The following is an 18445-nucleotide window of genomic DNA, read 5'->3' on the forward strand; positions in this document are numbered from 1 at the left end:
GTTGGTAATCCCCAATTATGTCCAATCAATTGAATTTACCACAGATAGACGCCAATTAAGTTGTAGAAACATCTCAAGCAGAATCAGTGGAAACAAAATACACCTCAGCTCACTTTTGGGTGTCATATCAAAGGGTGTGCACACTTATGTACATATGATATTTTACATTTTGATTTTTAATAAATTAGCACAAATGTTTAAAAACCTGCTTTCGCTTTGTCATTAGGGGCTATTTTGTGTAGAATTTTGTGACAAAAATTGAACTCAATATATTGTAGAATCAGTCTGTAACGTAATAAAATATGGAGAAGGTGAAAGGGGTGTGCAGACTTTCTGGCTTGACTGTATCCAACTAATACCGTTTTTAAAAGAAAAAGGTGTAATAGAGAGAATTTAGTTTTTTTTTTCCTTTCTTTCATTTCCTGCCAAGCTTCTGTTCTACGCTCCAGTCCAGTAGGTGGAGGTAATGCACCTTTAAGTTGGTTTGCCAACCGTCATTAAACCCAAAAGAAGAAGCCAGCGTTACACTCCTCCCTCCAGGTCTGAAGGTGGCGACAATCTGTCGAATAGCATGTTTACCAACTGTCGTAAAAACCTGGAAGAAGAAAGCGATCGACTCGCGTCTTTATGACGACAGATTCAATAAAGAAAGAGAAATGTCGTTAATGAGGTAGGTAGATTATTTTTGAACCTTAAAAAGTTGCATAGATGCATGTACATATATAGACCATCCCTTAAAATAGCATGTTACAAAATTTGGTTTATTACAATGTATTGTTTTGACCACTGGCGGGTTAGAGGCCTAGCATGCTCGCTGGCTAACCGGTGTCGTTTCCTTTAGTTGGTCTTAATTAGCAAGCTCTACTCGTGCCGATTTGGCGAGCTAGCTAGCTTATTGCCCTGTGAAATGAGTTACATTTAGATTGTTATTTAAAAACAACCGTATCCACTCCTTAGACATGTAAAGTATATACTTGTTGGACTCCGCTACCTGTAATGATGTCATTTCCGACCTTCGCGTATTCGACATACGAAACGGAAGAGGAAAAAAACCCGGACGTCTCCGTTTTACTCTTTTGTTAGCAACATGCTAACCTGCTAACAATGATGAGTGATGAATATTTTCCTCCTCTGAACAATAAACTGTACAGTCAGTGTTATAGATTTAACAAGTAAATACCTGTATCGATCGAGCTAAATTTTACACTTGTTACCTCGCCCGGGGCGGAGTCCACCAGGGGGCGAGCTGTTGTTTTCGGTAGTTTTTTTTTTTAAGCAACATTACGGGAAAATGGCTGGATCAATTTTCATGAAACTTTCAGGATAGATGGGCATTGGTCTCATATAGAACCTCCAACATTTTGGGAGTTATCCGGTCAAGGTCACCAAAAAGGTTAATCTTTTTTGTTTGTTTGTTTTTTTCCCCTGCAACATCTTCCTTCTGGTTCTGATTGTATTTTTCTCTATCACAAACGCACGTGATTCTGGTTCTGACTCAGGCATGATTTTTATCGGAATTACGATTTTTCCTCAAAAGACTAATTTTCCGGGTTTTTTAAAAATCAAATTTCCCGTCCTAGAACCGATTTTTTAAAAAAAAATCGGAAATTGCGCCCAATATCAGTGTTTTATCATGTTTTTCAACAATGTGGCAAGACTTATTGGGTGAAAAATCTGGCAACATGTAATTGCCCACCATTACAAATAAGGCCGACGGTGATTGGCTGGGCTGGGTGGAAGTTGCAGCGTTCATCCAATGACAGCATTTCTAAGATTTACATCTAACAAAGCACGTAAAGCGCACCAAGAATCCCTAGCCTTGAAATCTCAGAAAGTTTATCAAGTTTTGGTGAAACACCATTTGAGACTGAGGTGAAAGGGAAAAATGTTAATTTAACTTCAAAGTAATAATAAATATTACTTGTCAGGTTTTGTATGAATCATAATCTAAGTGTGCAAAAATCATTGTAGTGTGTGGCAGTAGTGGTACAAAGGTTTGTATGCATTAGGAAATTGTGATGCATGCAAGTGTGTCATTCTCAAAACCCACAGGCTTTAGGCTTTTAACATCAGGGTTGTCCAGTGCTCTCTGCGGCAGTGCTTTTGTGCTTGGCGTGGTGTTCCAAGCGATGTTGCTCGGTGGCGTCGCGGCGGCTGTGTAGGCAGTTTGGGACGTACCAGCACTCTGCGTGGCGGCGCTTCTGTGCTTGCCTTGTGGATCCATGGCACAGTGTTGCCCGGCAGCTGTGCAGGCAGTGTGGGACTTGTTTTTGTGCGCCTTTTGGTGGGACTGTGGCTGCTACACCATTGGAATGACATCCTGACCATTTTTTTGGAGGGGACCCCCCCCCCCCCAATATAATTGTAAAGCGACCTTGGGTATGAGAGGCACTATATAAATTTAACTGATTATTTTATTTAAAATACCGAAGTGTTTATTACCTCATATAAAAATTTTATATGAAATGTCCCCCTTTGAAATGGCATTCGGGTCATTCCACGCCAAACGTCCGAATGCTCCCGCTCGACCATCTCAGATTTACCTGAAAAAATTCCACGAGGTTCACACACTTCCCAATAGGAAAAGTCCCAAATTTCAGCTCCCAACTCATTATAGTTTTGTCATAAAAAATTTAGGCAGCTAACCCCAGACACGTTTTCAGCAGAGTTTTCTAGGGAGCCACTTTCACATTGCTGTATCTAGAAAACTATTTGAGCTAGGTCTTTCAAATTTCCAAGGGCTAATATCTGGCTAAAGTACTCGTAGTATATGGAGTTTTACACATGTGCTTTCGGTTTATCATAGCGTTCTGGCAGCTTGAATTTGCTCAAAAATTCAACTCTTCAAATCTGGCAGCATATTTGAAGGACTGTTGAAAGTGTAATATTAAAGGTAGAGGCTTGATGTTGCACATGCACCTTACCACACATGCTGTGTACTTTGTATTCAAAAACTGTCCCTCTGTGAAGCATGGTCTAGAAGATATTAAGGTTTAAAAATTGGAAAAAATAATTTGGTGCCATTTTTGGCATGGTATAGCAAAAAAATGATAGGTCCCACCAACATAAAATTGGCTGTTTTTGAAAGATTAGATGTATGTTTCTAACATATCCAAAAATTGTGATGGTGTTTTGCCTTAATGTTGCAAAATGATTTTTTGAAAATGAGGTGTTTGCATATATACACAGCATTCATGGCCTATGAAGGCACTTCCAGATGCTAAGAACACGCCATGAATTTATTTTGCACAGCTTAAACTTAATAAAATGCTTCATTTGATTCATGGTAAAGTACACTAGAAGGATAGCCTATATGCCATTTTTAGGTATTGCAATATTGGAACTCCAATATTGGTGAAAACTGAAACTTGTCACAAACCATTACATATCTGTTGTACCATGATTTAAAAGAAAAAAAAAACTGTATGCATTGGCAACTTAGGGAAAGCTATTGTAAATTATCTGAACTCTTTAATGAATCTTTCAGATGCTTCGATGTCACATTCCTGAATTGTATATAGACGTCCAGTTGTAGTTCTAGGAGCATCTATTTTAGAGATGATGTGTTGCACAGGTACCCAGCACAAATCTTCTCTCATTGGCCAGAAGAAACTTTTTGCTGAGCCATGTGGATGCATAAATTGTATCTGAACATCTTGCTGATCTTCAGATGTCTCTCTGATGCTTCCAACCCACCAGTGATGGTCATAAACACAGGTTATATATTGGCCAGGTGTCATGTCACTGATCTGGAGGCCATGTGAAAACTCTTCTTCAATATGTTCTATCTCATAGTTGACCAAAAATCCAGCAATTCCAGACACTCTGCTGACCTCAATTGTTGTGGCATTGACTGGCTTGAAACAGTGATTATCTCTAGTACCTGGCACCGTGAATGCCTTTGCGAATCTGCTTTCCAGCTTGTCAGCCATGGACTTTACACTTTGCTTATCCACATAAATTTCACCCCTAGGATGTTTTTTTCCGCCCATTTGAAGAGGTCTTCAGGGGTTAGGATGTGGTTTGTATCAGTGGCCTGCAGACTCGCTCTTGCAGCCTCTCGCTTTACTGTGCCACCTATTCCATCACATGGTGACTTACCGTGTGATGTTCCAAAGAAGTTCCATTCCGCAGAAACACCGAAGTCTGATGAGTGATAAAGCAGATTGATAAAGCTTTTGCGGTTTTTATAATGAGCAGCAGCTCCATCACTGAAATAGTGAATGGTCTTCAAAGTGGGCAGCAACTTCACTTCGGGTATAACACTGCACAGAAAAGTGTACACAGCTTCTGTATCATGCTTAAGACAATCACTCACTATGCACATACTTGAACATTTAAGCTGGTCATCCTCCGTGTAGTAGATCACAAAAGGATGCAGGGTACACTGGGAGTTATCCCAGTGGTAACCCTGGGCGGCGTCTTGAACAATAAGAGTAATTCTCAGCAAAGTCAAGAAGTATGACGCATTCATCTGAGTGCAGTTCTTCCTTCAGTTGGCATAAATGATGACTTTGATGCTTTGCAATAAAGTGATGAACCGACAGTTGGTTTACTTTAGGGCTGGGCGATTTTACGATTACGATGTTATTCACGATATAAAATCTCTACGATTAGAAATTAGACACGTACGATATGCCTACGATAAGCCTACGCCTTCAATAAAATTACTTCGTCCGAAGTTTTGACAGACACACGAATAGCCAATCATAACTAAACAGTACCGCACGTAACCAATCAGTTGGAAGAGAGCCACGTCAAGTTAGGTTGCGTGCACACACAAACACACACACGTGTAGCAGCAACGCACAGCATGGCTGTGGTGAAGTTTGCAGGAGCGCGGCATTTCTCCAACAAAGCGTGAAACAAAGCGATTATAAAAATGAGCGAGAAGCCGACTGACCGGAGTTCTGAACAGGAAAGTCAGAGCACTGCCCTGGAGGACATCGTTGAAAAGAAGGGCCAGAGATCTTCGGTTGTGTGGAGGTATTTTGGATATTTAAAATCGGACATACAACAAAGTGTTACACAAAACCTTAAACACACTGACGTACAGGATTGCACTTTTTTTCTCCTTGCAGCATAAGGTTTACACGTCAATACGTCTTTTATGTTTATTTGAAAGCTGCTAGAATTTGCACAAATGATTAACAATGGTATATAGTTTTTATTTTTCAGTTTCAGTTTATTCATTTGAACAAAAGAATGTGCATCCAGTTTGTTTTGGTTCTGTGAAACTTGAAGGCTTGTTAAGCTATTTTTGTTAATTAGGAAGGAACTACTAATTTGTAATGTTCATATTTTGAGCAGAAAATTAAAGAAAATACAAAAATGGTGATTTGATTTATATCGTGATATATATCGTTATCGAAAATTTTGAAAAAATATATCGTGATATAATTTTTTCTCATATCGCCCAGCCCTAGTTTACTTTTTCCATGAGCAAATCCAGGTAGTCTTCTGTTGAGATGGTGTAGTCCAAAAGAGTTGTTCTGTCAGTTGTCACCCACTGCTTGAAGCTAATGTTGTCTACATCATCACTTACTTTGTCATTCAAAAAGTGTTCTAGATTTGTGGATCCTGGGCACTCTTCACACCTGTGTAACATGCATTCCATGTTCTGTGTGGAACACACAAGATGGTTCAGGAGATCTGTGTGGGTGATTTTCTCTGCTTGGTTTTCAGTTGGGAAAGCAGAAAGCATTAGCTTCACATTCTGGTGGTACACACAAACACAAACAGAATGTGTCCCTCTAGCACCTACAGTTATGCACTCCTTGGGACGGAGTGAGCAAAATTTGGAGATTCCTATCTTCAGGTCAGGGTTTGATTGCTTGAATAGCTGGAAGGCTTCATTCAGATTCATTACAATTAATCTTTTTTGCTTGTGTACTCTCGTCTCCTTCTTTGACACACTTAAAATCTTTTTTACCAGGCAGTGGTCTAGAAATATCATCCTGGTGAAAAAATGCAATAACTTTGTTTACAGTGTCTGTACTCAGTGGTCTTCCTACTGAGGGTGTGATGACAGGCAAAATACCATGTTCTAAGCGCAGATCTCTTGCTCGTCTGACTAGACGCTCACTAACACCAAATTCATCAATGGTCTTTGCAATACTCCAGCTTTGTGGTACCAAAGTTAATAACTTGATCTGCTCCTGCTTTCCAGTCGTGATTGATAACTTTTGCTTCAAAGCTGTGACAAGATAGCCAACATCACTCACATCAGCAGATGATGTGGTCATCATAGGAGCAGCCAGGCTTTTAGATAGAGGGGCGTCTGGGCGTCTTTTCGACGCCCTGTACTGAAAAAAACAAGAAATTGGACGCCCTACTTTTTAGTACGACGCCCTAAAGACGCCCTAATATTTCCGCCCGTGTTATGTCCGGTAACTTAGCTGAATATGTTAAAAAATCGCCGAGTCTGAGCTTTCCGAGGATCTACAAGCTTTGTTGACACCGCCATTTTGGAAATTTCAGAAGTCTCGCTTTGACAGCTGTCTTTCCCGAAGACGCCCAGGGTTACCATAGCAACAGCACGAGCCCAGAGTACAAAATATAGGCACCCGCCGCAGAGCTACAGAAACACGCGTTTCTATGGCTGCACTAATTTCAAAGTTGTGAGAGCCCTCGTTATAAATAAATGGGTTATTAAATAAATTTGGTGTACAAAGCACTTGTAATATGCGTTCCCAGAGCAGAGGGGGAAAAGATGTATGCCTAGGAGACACTGGCATAAATATCCAGACAATATAGCCGTAGACTATATTGCCGCAGCTAAATGTGGAATGTAGTCTATAGAAAACCGGCCTTACCTGACATGTTATTTATCCCGAATAAATCCTTTTAACAGTAAATAACACATTTTCATGCAGATTTTCCCAACATTACAGGCTACGTAGTGGAGAGTGTGGTAGTCGAGCCGGCGGGTAGTATTTCTGATTAAGAAATTATCCGGCGGGTAGCAATGCGGAGGCGGAGCGCGTGTTTTCCTGTCAGAACAGAATCAAGACAAAAGCACGCACTCTCCTCTGCATTGAGCAGCTGGATCGGCTCATCAGGCTCAGCTATGCCCGAATTCCCATGCCGGAATTCGACTTCGCTGCCGCCAGAAAGTTGTACCTCAAGGCCCCCAGGCGGTTGTAAACATATTGTTGCCAGTGGACTGTTGCAGTGAAACCATTTTGTTTACATTAAGACATTAAAGAAAGTTGTTTTACCTAAAATGAATCTGGCTTGAATTTTTCCATGCACACATGCCTCCCCCCAGTCCAGCCTTACTATTGATACAAGAATGTTGTAACAAAGGCAAAAACACTTGGCTGTATTGCTCAAAATTTGCTGTCAAAATGAAGGAAATAGCATTTGAGAGCATTAGAAATTTCAAAATTTTCCGGGGGAGTACCCCCGGAACCCCCTAAAACACTCGTGCCAGCGGCGCTCAACGCGCCGCTACACCTCGCCACATACAGTGACACCTGCAAAAAAGTTAGACTCCCTAAAAAAAAATCCTGCCTAAAAGCCTGGGAGCAGCCCATGACGTTGAAGGGACTGCAGCACACCAATGTAGCATTTCCTTGGTCTTGTGGCCAACTTCTTCAACCTTTCTCTTAATGTACGCTTCCTTATCCCTGGGACTGACTCGTGAGATTTTACATGGGGAAAGTCCAATAGCAGTGAAGCACTTATCCAATTGGTCTTTTATGTCTTCCTGTTGTACATAGTCAACATGATCATGATCAACATGCTCTTGCAATGGAACTTTGACTGACACTTTATACATATGCTTCTTGCACTGCATGCATACTTTCATTCCAGCCTTTGCAGATGTCTTTCCAATGGCCTCTGCTTGGGACAGAGAGATGATGCGAAGATTTTTTTTCATAGGTCTTGCATGTAAGCCATATGGGTTGCTGCAGTTTTTTTGTAGAGAAGAGTAACAATCCAAGTTTATTTTCTTATGGTACAAACATATAGTTGCATCAGGTGTTACATCATCCTGCAGACTACACCTGTGCTTCAGGAGCATTTGGTCATCTTTTGACAGAGAAGTGATGGATACCAGTTGTCTTGGTCTGAAACAATAGAAGCATAACATGTCAAAATGATGGTCAATCAGCAAAGTTGCAAGAAAAGTATTAATGTAAAGTAAGTATTAAAGTAGTTAGACTTACATTGCATAACTCTTGGTGTAATCCAACCTGTGGCAGTCTTCAGCACATCCCAACACAGCTCCAATAAAACATGGAGCCAAAGATGCCATCTTGAAAACTGTGAGCCTGCTCATTCTAGTCATTTAAATAGTCAATCTGATTGCAAGTGGCTCGTTCTAAATACAGGTGTGAACATTTACTAGAGTGCCTTGGAATCTGATTGATGTGGGGATGGTATGAGACACTTGCATCCACATTATGTTCTGCAGTGTGCATGCTCAATTTGACACATTTCTGTTTCTATACCTAATGATTACATATAAGTTGACCTTCAAATATAGTTTATCATGAATCAAATGAAGCATTTTACTGAGTTTAAGCTGTATGTAATGAATTTAAGGCGTTCTCTTAGCATCTGGAAGTGCCTTCATAGGCCATGAATGCTGTGTATGTGTGCAAACACCTCATTTTCAAAAAATCATTTTGCAACATTAAGGCAAAACACCATCACAATTTTTGGATATGTTAGAAACATACATCTAATCTTTCAAAAACAGCCAATTTTATGTTGGTGGGACCTATCATTTTTTTGCTATACCATGCCAAAAATGGCACCAAATTATTTTTTCCAATTTTTAAACCTTAATATCTTCTAGACCAGGGGTGTCAAACCTGATCCATAAAGGGCCGTGTGGCTGCAGGTTTTCATTCCAGCCATGCAGCAGCACCCTGATTTGGCTTATTCAATCAACTGACACACCCACCCTTTAATCAAGGGTGGGTGTGGCTGCAAGTATTTGACTGTGTGAAGACAGTTCAGTTGATTGAATGAGCCAAGTCAGGTGTGCTGCTGCATGGCTGGAATGAAAACCTGCAGCCACAAGGCCCTTTATGGATCAGGTTTGACACCCCTGTTCTAGACTATGCTTCACAGAGGGACAGTTTTTGAATACAAAGTACACAGCATGTGTGGTAAGGTGCATGTGCAATATCAAGCCTCTGTCTTTAACATTATACTTTCAACAGTCCTTCAAATATGCTGCCAGATTTGAAGAGTTGAATTTTCGAGCAAATTCAAGCCGCCAGAACGCTATGATAAACCAAAAGCACATGTGTAAAAGTCCATCTACTACAAGTACTTTAGCCAGATAGTAGCCCTTGGAAATTTGAAAGACCTAGCTCAAATAGTTTTCTAGATACAGCAATGTGAAAGTGGCTCCCTAGAAAACTCTGCTGAAAACGTGTCTGGGGTTAGCTGCCTAAATATTTTTTTATGACAAAACTATAATGAGTTGGGAGCTGAAATTTGGGACTTTTCCTATTGGGAAGTGTGTGAACCTCGTGGAATTTTTTCAGGTAAATCTGAGATGGTCGAGCGGGAGCATTCGGACGTTTGGCGTGGAATGACCCATTCCTTAGGTGTCAAAAATGCTAAAACCCGGGAGCTTCCGGGGGCTTCGCCTCCTGGACCCCCCGGCCTATTTGTAACAGTATATACAGTAATATATGCAGTATATAAAAATATAAAAAAATTTTTTTTAAATTTAACTCTAACCTGACATCTGATTGAGAAATATTACCATTATCAACATATAGGTATAAAATAAGTGCTGCCGGACAAGATTTGTTTTGCCCAGCAGCACTTGTGTAACTTGTTTAAAGGTAAAGTGCTCCTGTTGTGTTTACTCCTGAGGCTATGAGCAGCCATGGTGATATGACAGCACTTCCCAAACAATGAAGGAATTCTTACTTGACGAGGAGCAGTTTCAAAGTTGAGGAGGCTTTTGTTTGGCTTTTCCTGATTGGAAATTAGGTTGGGAATGACCAGTTGTTACCTCGAGTTGAGTTCAGCAATAAACCTCAGCCTTCACAGGTTGAAGTTGAATGGAGCACAAGGGCAGAAACATACTCTACATATCTACGCTTCTTTGAGATGTGCAAAGTAGATTTCGCTGATTTTTAAAACCGTAGTGTACTGTAAAATGTTTGCATATTTCAAAGTTGGTTGCAGGGCTCGACATAAACGTTTTAATCCACTGGTCCAGTCAGACAAGCAGCAAGATTTTATACATGTCCTAACCATAACCTTTTTATTCCTATGTATTTAATAGTCCAGTGAAAGAACAGTGATTTAACAAAGTTTATCAAAAAGCAGGTATAGTTATGATCATTATGCTTTAATGATTTATAATTTTTCAGTAGACCTCAAATTTTAACTGTAACAATAAACAAAAACTATCCGATGCCCTATTTTGGTGTATTGCCGCTTTTCCACTACAAACGCGGCTGAGCCGTGCCGTGCTGAATTGGGCTGAGTCGAGCTGAGCGGGGCTATTGGAGTTGCATTTCGACTACCACGGTGCTGAACCGTGCTGGCTGGAAGTGGGTGGACACATTGGGTGGAGTTAGCGAAAGTGGGTGGACGTCACGTGATGTCGTTAAGCTGCGCAAACAGTGACATCAGTGATCTTTTAAGCGGTAGTCTCACGACCCGGATAGTAAACAATAAACATGGAGGACATGGAGTCGTTAGTGTTGCTGGTCTTGGTGCTGTGGCTTGTTGTCACCGACAACGCCAACAGATACTGGCAAGAGCGTATAGATGAGGCGAGGCGCACAAGGCTCCAGAAATTTTCGTAATTCTTCTTCTTCCGGGTTTACGGTGTTTACAGATCCCAGCGTGCTCGCGGGGCGTGTGTGGGTGTGTGAGGACACTCCTCCTCACCAATCAGTGCACAGGGGAGTGTCTGCTCACGCCCCCAGCCTCACTCAGCTCGGTTTGGCTCGCTTTAGCCCCACTCCAAAACTGTGCGAGTTTTGGGTGCTAAGCAGGGCTGAAGCGAGCTGAGTCATGCTGTTTTGAGATAGTCGAAACGCGAGCCGTGTCGGGCTGAAGTGAGCTGAAAAAGGGTAGTGGAAAAGGGCCATACGTGTTCTAACCCATTACCTGATCTGCAGTTTTAAGAGTTAAACTCACCCAAAATCAAAGCTTCTGGAGGAAATAAAGTTAAATCTTGATTAACCCAGTAAAACTTGAAGTATAAATTAATTTAAATAAATTAAATAAAATGAGTTGGACATAAGGGTGGCAATCACATTGTGAATGAAAACAAACCGTAAGTGAGTCGGCACTGTCATAAAATTCCCGTGAAATATTTTACTACGTTTATGATCTTTTAATGTGAACCATACAAAAGAAAATTACAATGAATGTCCAAATGAAATGAAGATTCACTACAGATATTTGTTTTATTGAGGTATTTGATTGCCATTTCTTTGATTTCAATGAATTCAAAGTCTAATCTATAAGTAGATATTACAACATGGTTATTTTTACACATGCACTTGCTGTACTTGGCTTCCCCGGAATTTCATAAACAAGTGTCGCTGGGCAAAACTCTATCTCTAGCCGCTTTATCCTGTTCTACAGGGTCGCAGGCAAGCTGGAGCCTATCCCAGCTGACTACGGGCGAAAGGCGGGGTACACCCTGGACAAGTCGCCAGGTCATCACAGGGCTGACACATAGACACAGACAACCATTCACACTCACATTCACACCTACGGTCAATTTAGAGTCACCAGTTAACCTAACCTGCATGTCTTTGGACTGTGGGGGAAACCGGAGCACCCGGAGGAAACCCACGCGGACACGGGGAGAACATGCAAACTCCGCACAGAAAGGCCCTCGCCGGCCACGGGGCTCGAACCCGGACCTTCTTGCTGTGAGGCGACAGCGCTAACCACTACACCACCGTGCCGCCCAGCAGCACTTATTTTGTATCTAAACGTTGATAATGGTATGATTTCTCAATCATCAGCCGTCAGGTTATAGTAAAAAAAAAACCCAACTATTTTAATATACTGTATATATTACTGTATATTACAGACAGAGCATGCGCGCCACAGATTTAGATTTTGAATCAGAATCGTATGTTTGTGAAAGAGAGCATTACAGTCAGAACCAGAATCGCGTGTTTGTGTGTGTGTGAGAGAGAAATAGAACCGGAAGGAAGATATCGCGAACAAAACCGATTTTGACCTTTTTGGTGACCTTGACTGGATGACCCTCAAAATATTGGAGGTTCTATTTGAGACCAATGCCCATCTATGAAAATTTATCTATGCCCATGAAAATTTCATGAATATTGGTCAAGCTGTTTTCCCGTAATGTTGCTAACAAAAATAGAAACCCCACTGAAAACAATTCCTCGCGCCCCCGGTGGACTCCATCCCGGGCGAGGTCCCGGACGGACACTACCGAATCACTGAGGGGATTGAACTAGTTTTGTTGGAACTTCATTGATGTAATTCTTGAGTAACTACTATAGAAATTATTTTATTTTTTTTCAACAAATAGTCAACTTGTCCTTTCGGACAGGCACATATGTATTTGACTAGACCTGTCACGATGATATATTTTGTTGGACAATATATTGTCTAGCCCTGTGATGACCTGGCAACTTGTCCAGGGTGTACCCCGCCTTTTGCCCGTAGTCAGCTGGGATAGGCTCCGGCTTGCCTGCGACCCTGTAGAACAGGATAAAGCGGCTAGAGATAATGAGATGTATTGTCTCAGAAATTATTGCGATAAACTAGGGCTGTGCGATATGGGAAAAAATGAATATCCCGATACATTTTCTCCATTTCACAATATACGATATATATCTCGATATATTTAAATCTCCTCTAAAGGACCCCATGAAATCTAACTTTTACTCTTTACTGTTTTCACTACAATCCCTGCAGATTAAATAACATCCTTGGTTAACTTTACAGGTGGTTTTCAACAACACATTTTAAATTTTCATGTTAGTGATTAATCACAATTGAATTGAAATAAGACTATTTTATTCAACAAAGATGTTGCACAAACTGCAAAAACAATCTTGAAAATTGCAACAAAGGGGAAACACAATACAGAGCTGCTCAGAGCTCAAACCAATAAAGTGCAAACTCAACACTGAGAAAGACATTTAGCCTAAATAAGAAAAGTGCTCATTCATTAAATTATTAAAAAAAATAGATCTCCAAGCTATTAACCTGACTACTGAGAACCACTGGAACATTCACAATAGAGAGAGAGAGATTGAGGGAGAGAAGAGAGAGATCTGCAAAACATAATTTTTCTCTTTGCACACTTTTGAACTGAATGTTTTCTGGCTCTGCCTCTCAGGTGTGTATAATTCCGGCTGCTGCCTTTTGTGATGACAGGTTGTTTTTTTTTGCACACTTTACAAACTAGCATTTGCTGTTCCACATCCTCCTCGCGATATCCAAAAAAATGCCAGATGACTGATCCCTTACTAGTTCTTTTAGGAACCAATTCGTCCGCTTCCATTTTTAATTTGTCGCTGAAATTGACAGAGCTTACACAGCAGCCTATGCAAAATCAGCGATTGCACGAACTGAGTCAGCGCTGTAAACCGGAAGTAGAAAATCTTCCCGCCGGCAGTGTTGCCAGATACTGCTGACGTTTTCCAGCCCAAAATATGTTCAAAACGCACTTAAAACTGCCCAATCTGGCAACACAACCGAAACTAGAAAATCTTCCCGGAAGTTCCTTTCAGCACCGAGATGTCGCCCGGAATTGGTTGGCGAGTGCGTGACGTTATTGTTTTCTTTACCCTTAGGCAGCCTCTCACGTTACTGCCTGAGGGACAGGGAGAAAACCACCGGAAAAGGTTTTAAACAAACACGAAACAAACGCAAGTCGGAAGATGACCATAAAATACTCGATAGTTATGATATAATAATTTTATGTATCGCACACAGAATTTTCGGCGATATATCGAGTATATTCGATATATCGCACAGCCCTACGATAAACGATATTGTTGACGTCTTTTCAAGACAATTTTATGCCACTAGTAAAATAATAATGATCATGCAACCTTTCAAAGAACAGTAAACTTTTTAATTAAATCAACTTATTTAACAGTGGAACGTAAAAAAAATATAAATATTAAATACATAACCTAAAGAAATAAAACAGCAATCAAACAAAACCACTCACAACAAAAACAATAAATAAAATGCAATCTGTGGCTCTTAAAAATTGCACTTAAGTAAATATTAACTTGGTACAGGGTAATAAAAACAGGCAACATTCTGTCAATCCAGTTTCTCAAAGGTTAGTACCCAGATAAACAAAAAGTGCAAAGTAACAACGTATTGCCAGCTGTCATTTGGATAAAAGTAACAAAAATTAGGAGATGACATGTAGGCAAGGACATCGGTTTGGTATTGACATTGGTGGGGACAAAAACCCAATGCCAACTTCAGGTCAACGTTAGAGGGTCACAATATTTTGCTTTGTTGTGTTCCACCAAAAGAGTATCCATCATCTCTCCAAAGTCCAGACTTTTAAAAAATTTGAAGTTCAGAACTGTAGTAAGTCATTATTATTAATAATAATATGCAATTCATTTGATTAATTGCAAATCTTGCATGTGATGATTAACTCATTCTACCAATTTGCAAATGTGTTTTACAAGTGAATAATGCATTGACTGTCGGGAGGGTGTATGTTCCTTTCCCTCGTAAATGGAAGTAAAACACACATGGAGCCTTAAACACTGCGTTCCATGAGGCTGGCAGGGGGAGTGGGCTCTCTTCTGTGTGATCTTTAACTAGTTTTAGAATGCTACTTTAAGCTGATATGTGATTGATCTAACGGTAAAACAGGATGAGGTCTCTCAGGGGCTTCAAAGTTTGGGAGAATAGCAGGGTACAAATAATTTACAGCAGGGTGCAAAATGGTAAAATGTCTGCCAGCGGCAGACATATAATGCACGCAAAGCGTGCAGGGATAGATAGATGGATAGATAGATGGATAGATATATGCAAGTACAAATTTTTCATGGGGTGGGATGGTTTGGAACAGGCCATCTAAAATTGGGATAACATTTACCTGGGACGGGTATTTGAGGCGGGTCGTCTAGCTTAAGCTTGATTAGCGTTGTTACGCACGCCAGTGTTTCCCACAGAAATTTTGGAGACTATGGGGGCAAGCCATGGGGGAGGTGCGGGGGTTGTTTAAAATTGAGTGATATGTTAAATATTAAGTTATTACTGAAAAACTATTGATTAAAAAAACAGACACTGAGAAATGGTCCTATAAACAACTTTACCAATATAAAAGATTACCAGGACTACAAAAATGCAGAAAAATAGGCTTTACTTATCCAAATGCAACTGTTGGTTCAAAAGTTAAAGTGCATAGAACCTCACAGCACAACATGAAGTTACCTTAAAATATAATATAAATGCCTCAGCTTTCATGTAAGAAAAAAAACTATTAATACTAGTACTGTGTGCAGTCAGTCTCTCCTGAAGACTAAATTAAACAATAATTATAAATTAATAAAATAAATGGCTCAGGCTTCATAGAAGAAAAAAAACAATTTGAACAGAATCTCACAGTATGATGCTGAAGCTGCCTAAACAATGGAAAATAAAATACCATTTTGGCAAAAACGTTGGCATCCATTAATTTCTTGTATTAAGTAAAAAAAAATATGTTGCCAGATACTGCTGACGTTTTACAGCCCAAAATATGTTCAAAACCCGCCAAAATGCACTTAAAACCGCCCAAATTGGGTGGGAAACCGCCCAATCTGGCAACACGGGCAGTAATGGCTGCACTCATGTCGAGGATGTAAACACAATCTGGCAACACAGGCGGCAGTAATGGCTGCACTCATGTCGAGGACGTGAACACAGTTGACGCGGCAACGGACATACATGACATAGTGGATGTAATTTACGTTCACAACTTTTTTTTGCTGTCAGAAATATTTAATATTAAATTTTGTGACTCGACTGACAATAGCCGGCGGCATAACAAGCCATAGCCGGCGATTTGTCGCCAGTGACCGGCTACTTTTGAGACCGCTGGTCTCTAGAACTTTTTTGACATGTTGAAAGGTTACAATTTTACTTGGCAACAGAATGTATCTGAATTCTGATTGGTTGTTGTTATATTGCCCTTTTGTTGTCTTCTTGAGCGCAGAGGGGGGAGTGACAGGGTTCTACAGAGAACCAAAGTTTGTAGCCTACCGCTTTCAAATGAACCCCCTTGAAAACCAATCAGTTCAGCGTATGTATGTACTCAGTATGTGACGTTTTCAAAAGAAAGGCAGAAGTAATAAAAAATTTCTGATCGAGAAGGCAGAGGCTGTTATGCTTATTACGTGAAAATGTTTTATTTGATTGTTTGTAGCTCAGGCACCTTTTAATGTCAGCATCACCATTAGGTTGTTGTTTACATGCGTCATGTTACATGAACTCGGTCAGGGCTCTGCAGGTCTTAACTGAAGCACTTAGTGGGCCGCTAAAGTTTGCAGGCACTTCACAAGCAAAACTAGGTGCAATATTAGCCAACATTAGCGCAGTTTGATATGATTTAATAATGTCTTTATGACCTTAATGAACACCAGTTGTTGTCGGTATCAAGTCGGATTATTTACATGCCACACAAACTTAGAAAAAGTCATGTTCGTATGTTGTCATTTTTACACACTGAACATGAACTGTTGTGAACTGATTAATTTTACGAGCTAATCTAAGTGTTACATTCCTCAAGGACAGTTTGCTAGCTAGCAGCCGGTCACTGCACTGCAACCGCACTTGTTAATTGACATGGTAGCCAAACCTGCTTGATGTTTTCATGACCACGCCCCGAGAGTGAATATTCATGAGTGAATTTTGCATAGTGTTTCGCCCAGTGGAAACCTACAGTAACCATTTGTGTACCGCGCACGGAGCGGGTTTTTTTTTTTTCTTCTACAATCAGAAATATTGTTAGGGACACGTCCATACCCGATTCTACGCCTATGGTTTGTACAATGGAGCAATGTGTTGTCTTTTCCCCATTCAGTGGATATTCTGGCTGGATAACTGTTGCATGCTGGGAGGCCCCGCCTCTGACAGAGAGCTGCGTGAGATGACACAAAACAGCGCAGTGTTTTTTATATTAGTCAACAGGTCAAGATAATACTCTGGTGATTTCCCTATGTAGATGTAAAGCGTGTAAATGCCACAATCGCAGGGAAAAAATTACCGAGTTCATTTTCATTTACCGTACAATAAGTCGGTATATTGAATATCGCGACAGGCCTATATTTGACCAAACATTTGGTTGTCCCAGACGGTCAGACTACGGTTAATGTTGAGCCCTGGGTTGTAATACCATTTCCACCAAAATGCATTTTTAGTCTTAGTGAATTGAATTAAAAAAAAAAAACAGCCCACCTAATCAGTAATGACATTTGTTGACAGTGGGTGTGACTACCACTATCCTTTCATTGAACTACTAAATACATAGGAATAAAAAGGTTAGGGTCAGGGCAAGTGAAAAATGTTGCTGCTTGTCTGACTGGACAAGTGGATTAAAACGTTAATGTCGAGCCCTGTGGGCTCTGAGAAACTTTAACAGGTCATTCATTGACTGGATCTCTGGACACAATCTAAAAAAGGATCAGTTTAAAACACGTGCAAAAGCTGAGATCCACCTGCAGGTAGGTCTATTTGATAGTTTAATTTGGACTTGTGAAAGTTTCGGTCTTGTCTGTAACATCGTCTGCTTGGCCTAGGTGATGACCTGTCACCATTTCAGCAAATGTACAAGCCAGTCATACATGAAAATAGTGTAATTAAATAGTGTTAGATCTAAATAGTGTTTTAGAATCACAGTCTACTATAGTTGATCATGATTGTAAACTGCCAAATAGTGTGTTCCTTTTTAATGTCATTTTCAAAATTAATTATAAAAAAAAATTTGTTAATCTTGTAATAATTTTTGGGTTTGTGTTCATGATCATCTCATTATCTCTAGCCGCTTTATCCTGTTCTACAGGGTCGCAGGCAAGCTGGAGCCTATCCCAGCTGACTACGGGCGAAAGGTGGGGTACACCCTGGACAAGTCGCCAGGTCATCACAGGGCTGACACATAGACAACCATTCACACTCACATTCACACCTACGGTCAATTTAGAGTCACCAGTTAACCTAACCTGCATGTCTTTGGACTGTGGGGGAAACTGGAGCACCCGGAGGAAACCCACACGGACACGGGGAGAACATGCAAACTCCGCACAGAAAGGCCCTCGCCAGCCACGGGGCTCGAACCCAGGACCTTCTTGCTGTGAGGCGACAGCGCTAACCACTACACCACCGTGCCGCCCTGTTCATGATCTCACACACACTAAATTAATATGGTGATGGTACACTGTTCCAAATCGATTCACCATGCAGCCCCTATGAGAAGATGCATAACCCTTCAACCAGTTCC

General features: G+C 40.7%; 1 protein-coding gene across 1 annotated transcript in view; it reads left to right on the top strand.

Moving 5' to 3' along the window:
* The first annotated feature begins 567 nt into the window (after nucleotides 1–567).
* snw1 (SNW domain containing 1) overlaps nucleotides 568–18445 on the top strand; it is a 41624-nt gene continuing 23746 nt past the window's right edge. Inside the window, exon 1 of the mRNA XM_060914100.1 lies at nucleotides 568–670. Coding sequence (XP_060770083.1) covers nucleotides 657–670 — 14 coding nt within the window. The 5' untranslated portion in view covers nucleotides 568–656. The remainder of the gene's footprint in view (nucleotides 671–18445) is intronic.

This window comes from Neoarius graeffei, chromosome 2 (assembly GCF_027579695.1).
Source record: "Neoarius graeffei isolate fNeoGra1 chromosome 2, fNeoGra1.pri, whole genome shotgun sequence".
Taxonomy (NCBI): domain Eukaryota; kingdom Metazoa; phylum Chordata; class Actinopteri; order Siluriformes; family Ariidae; genus Neoarius; species Neoarius graeffei.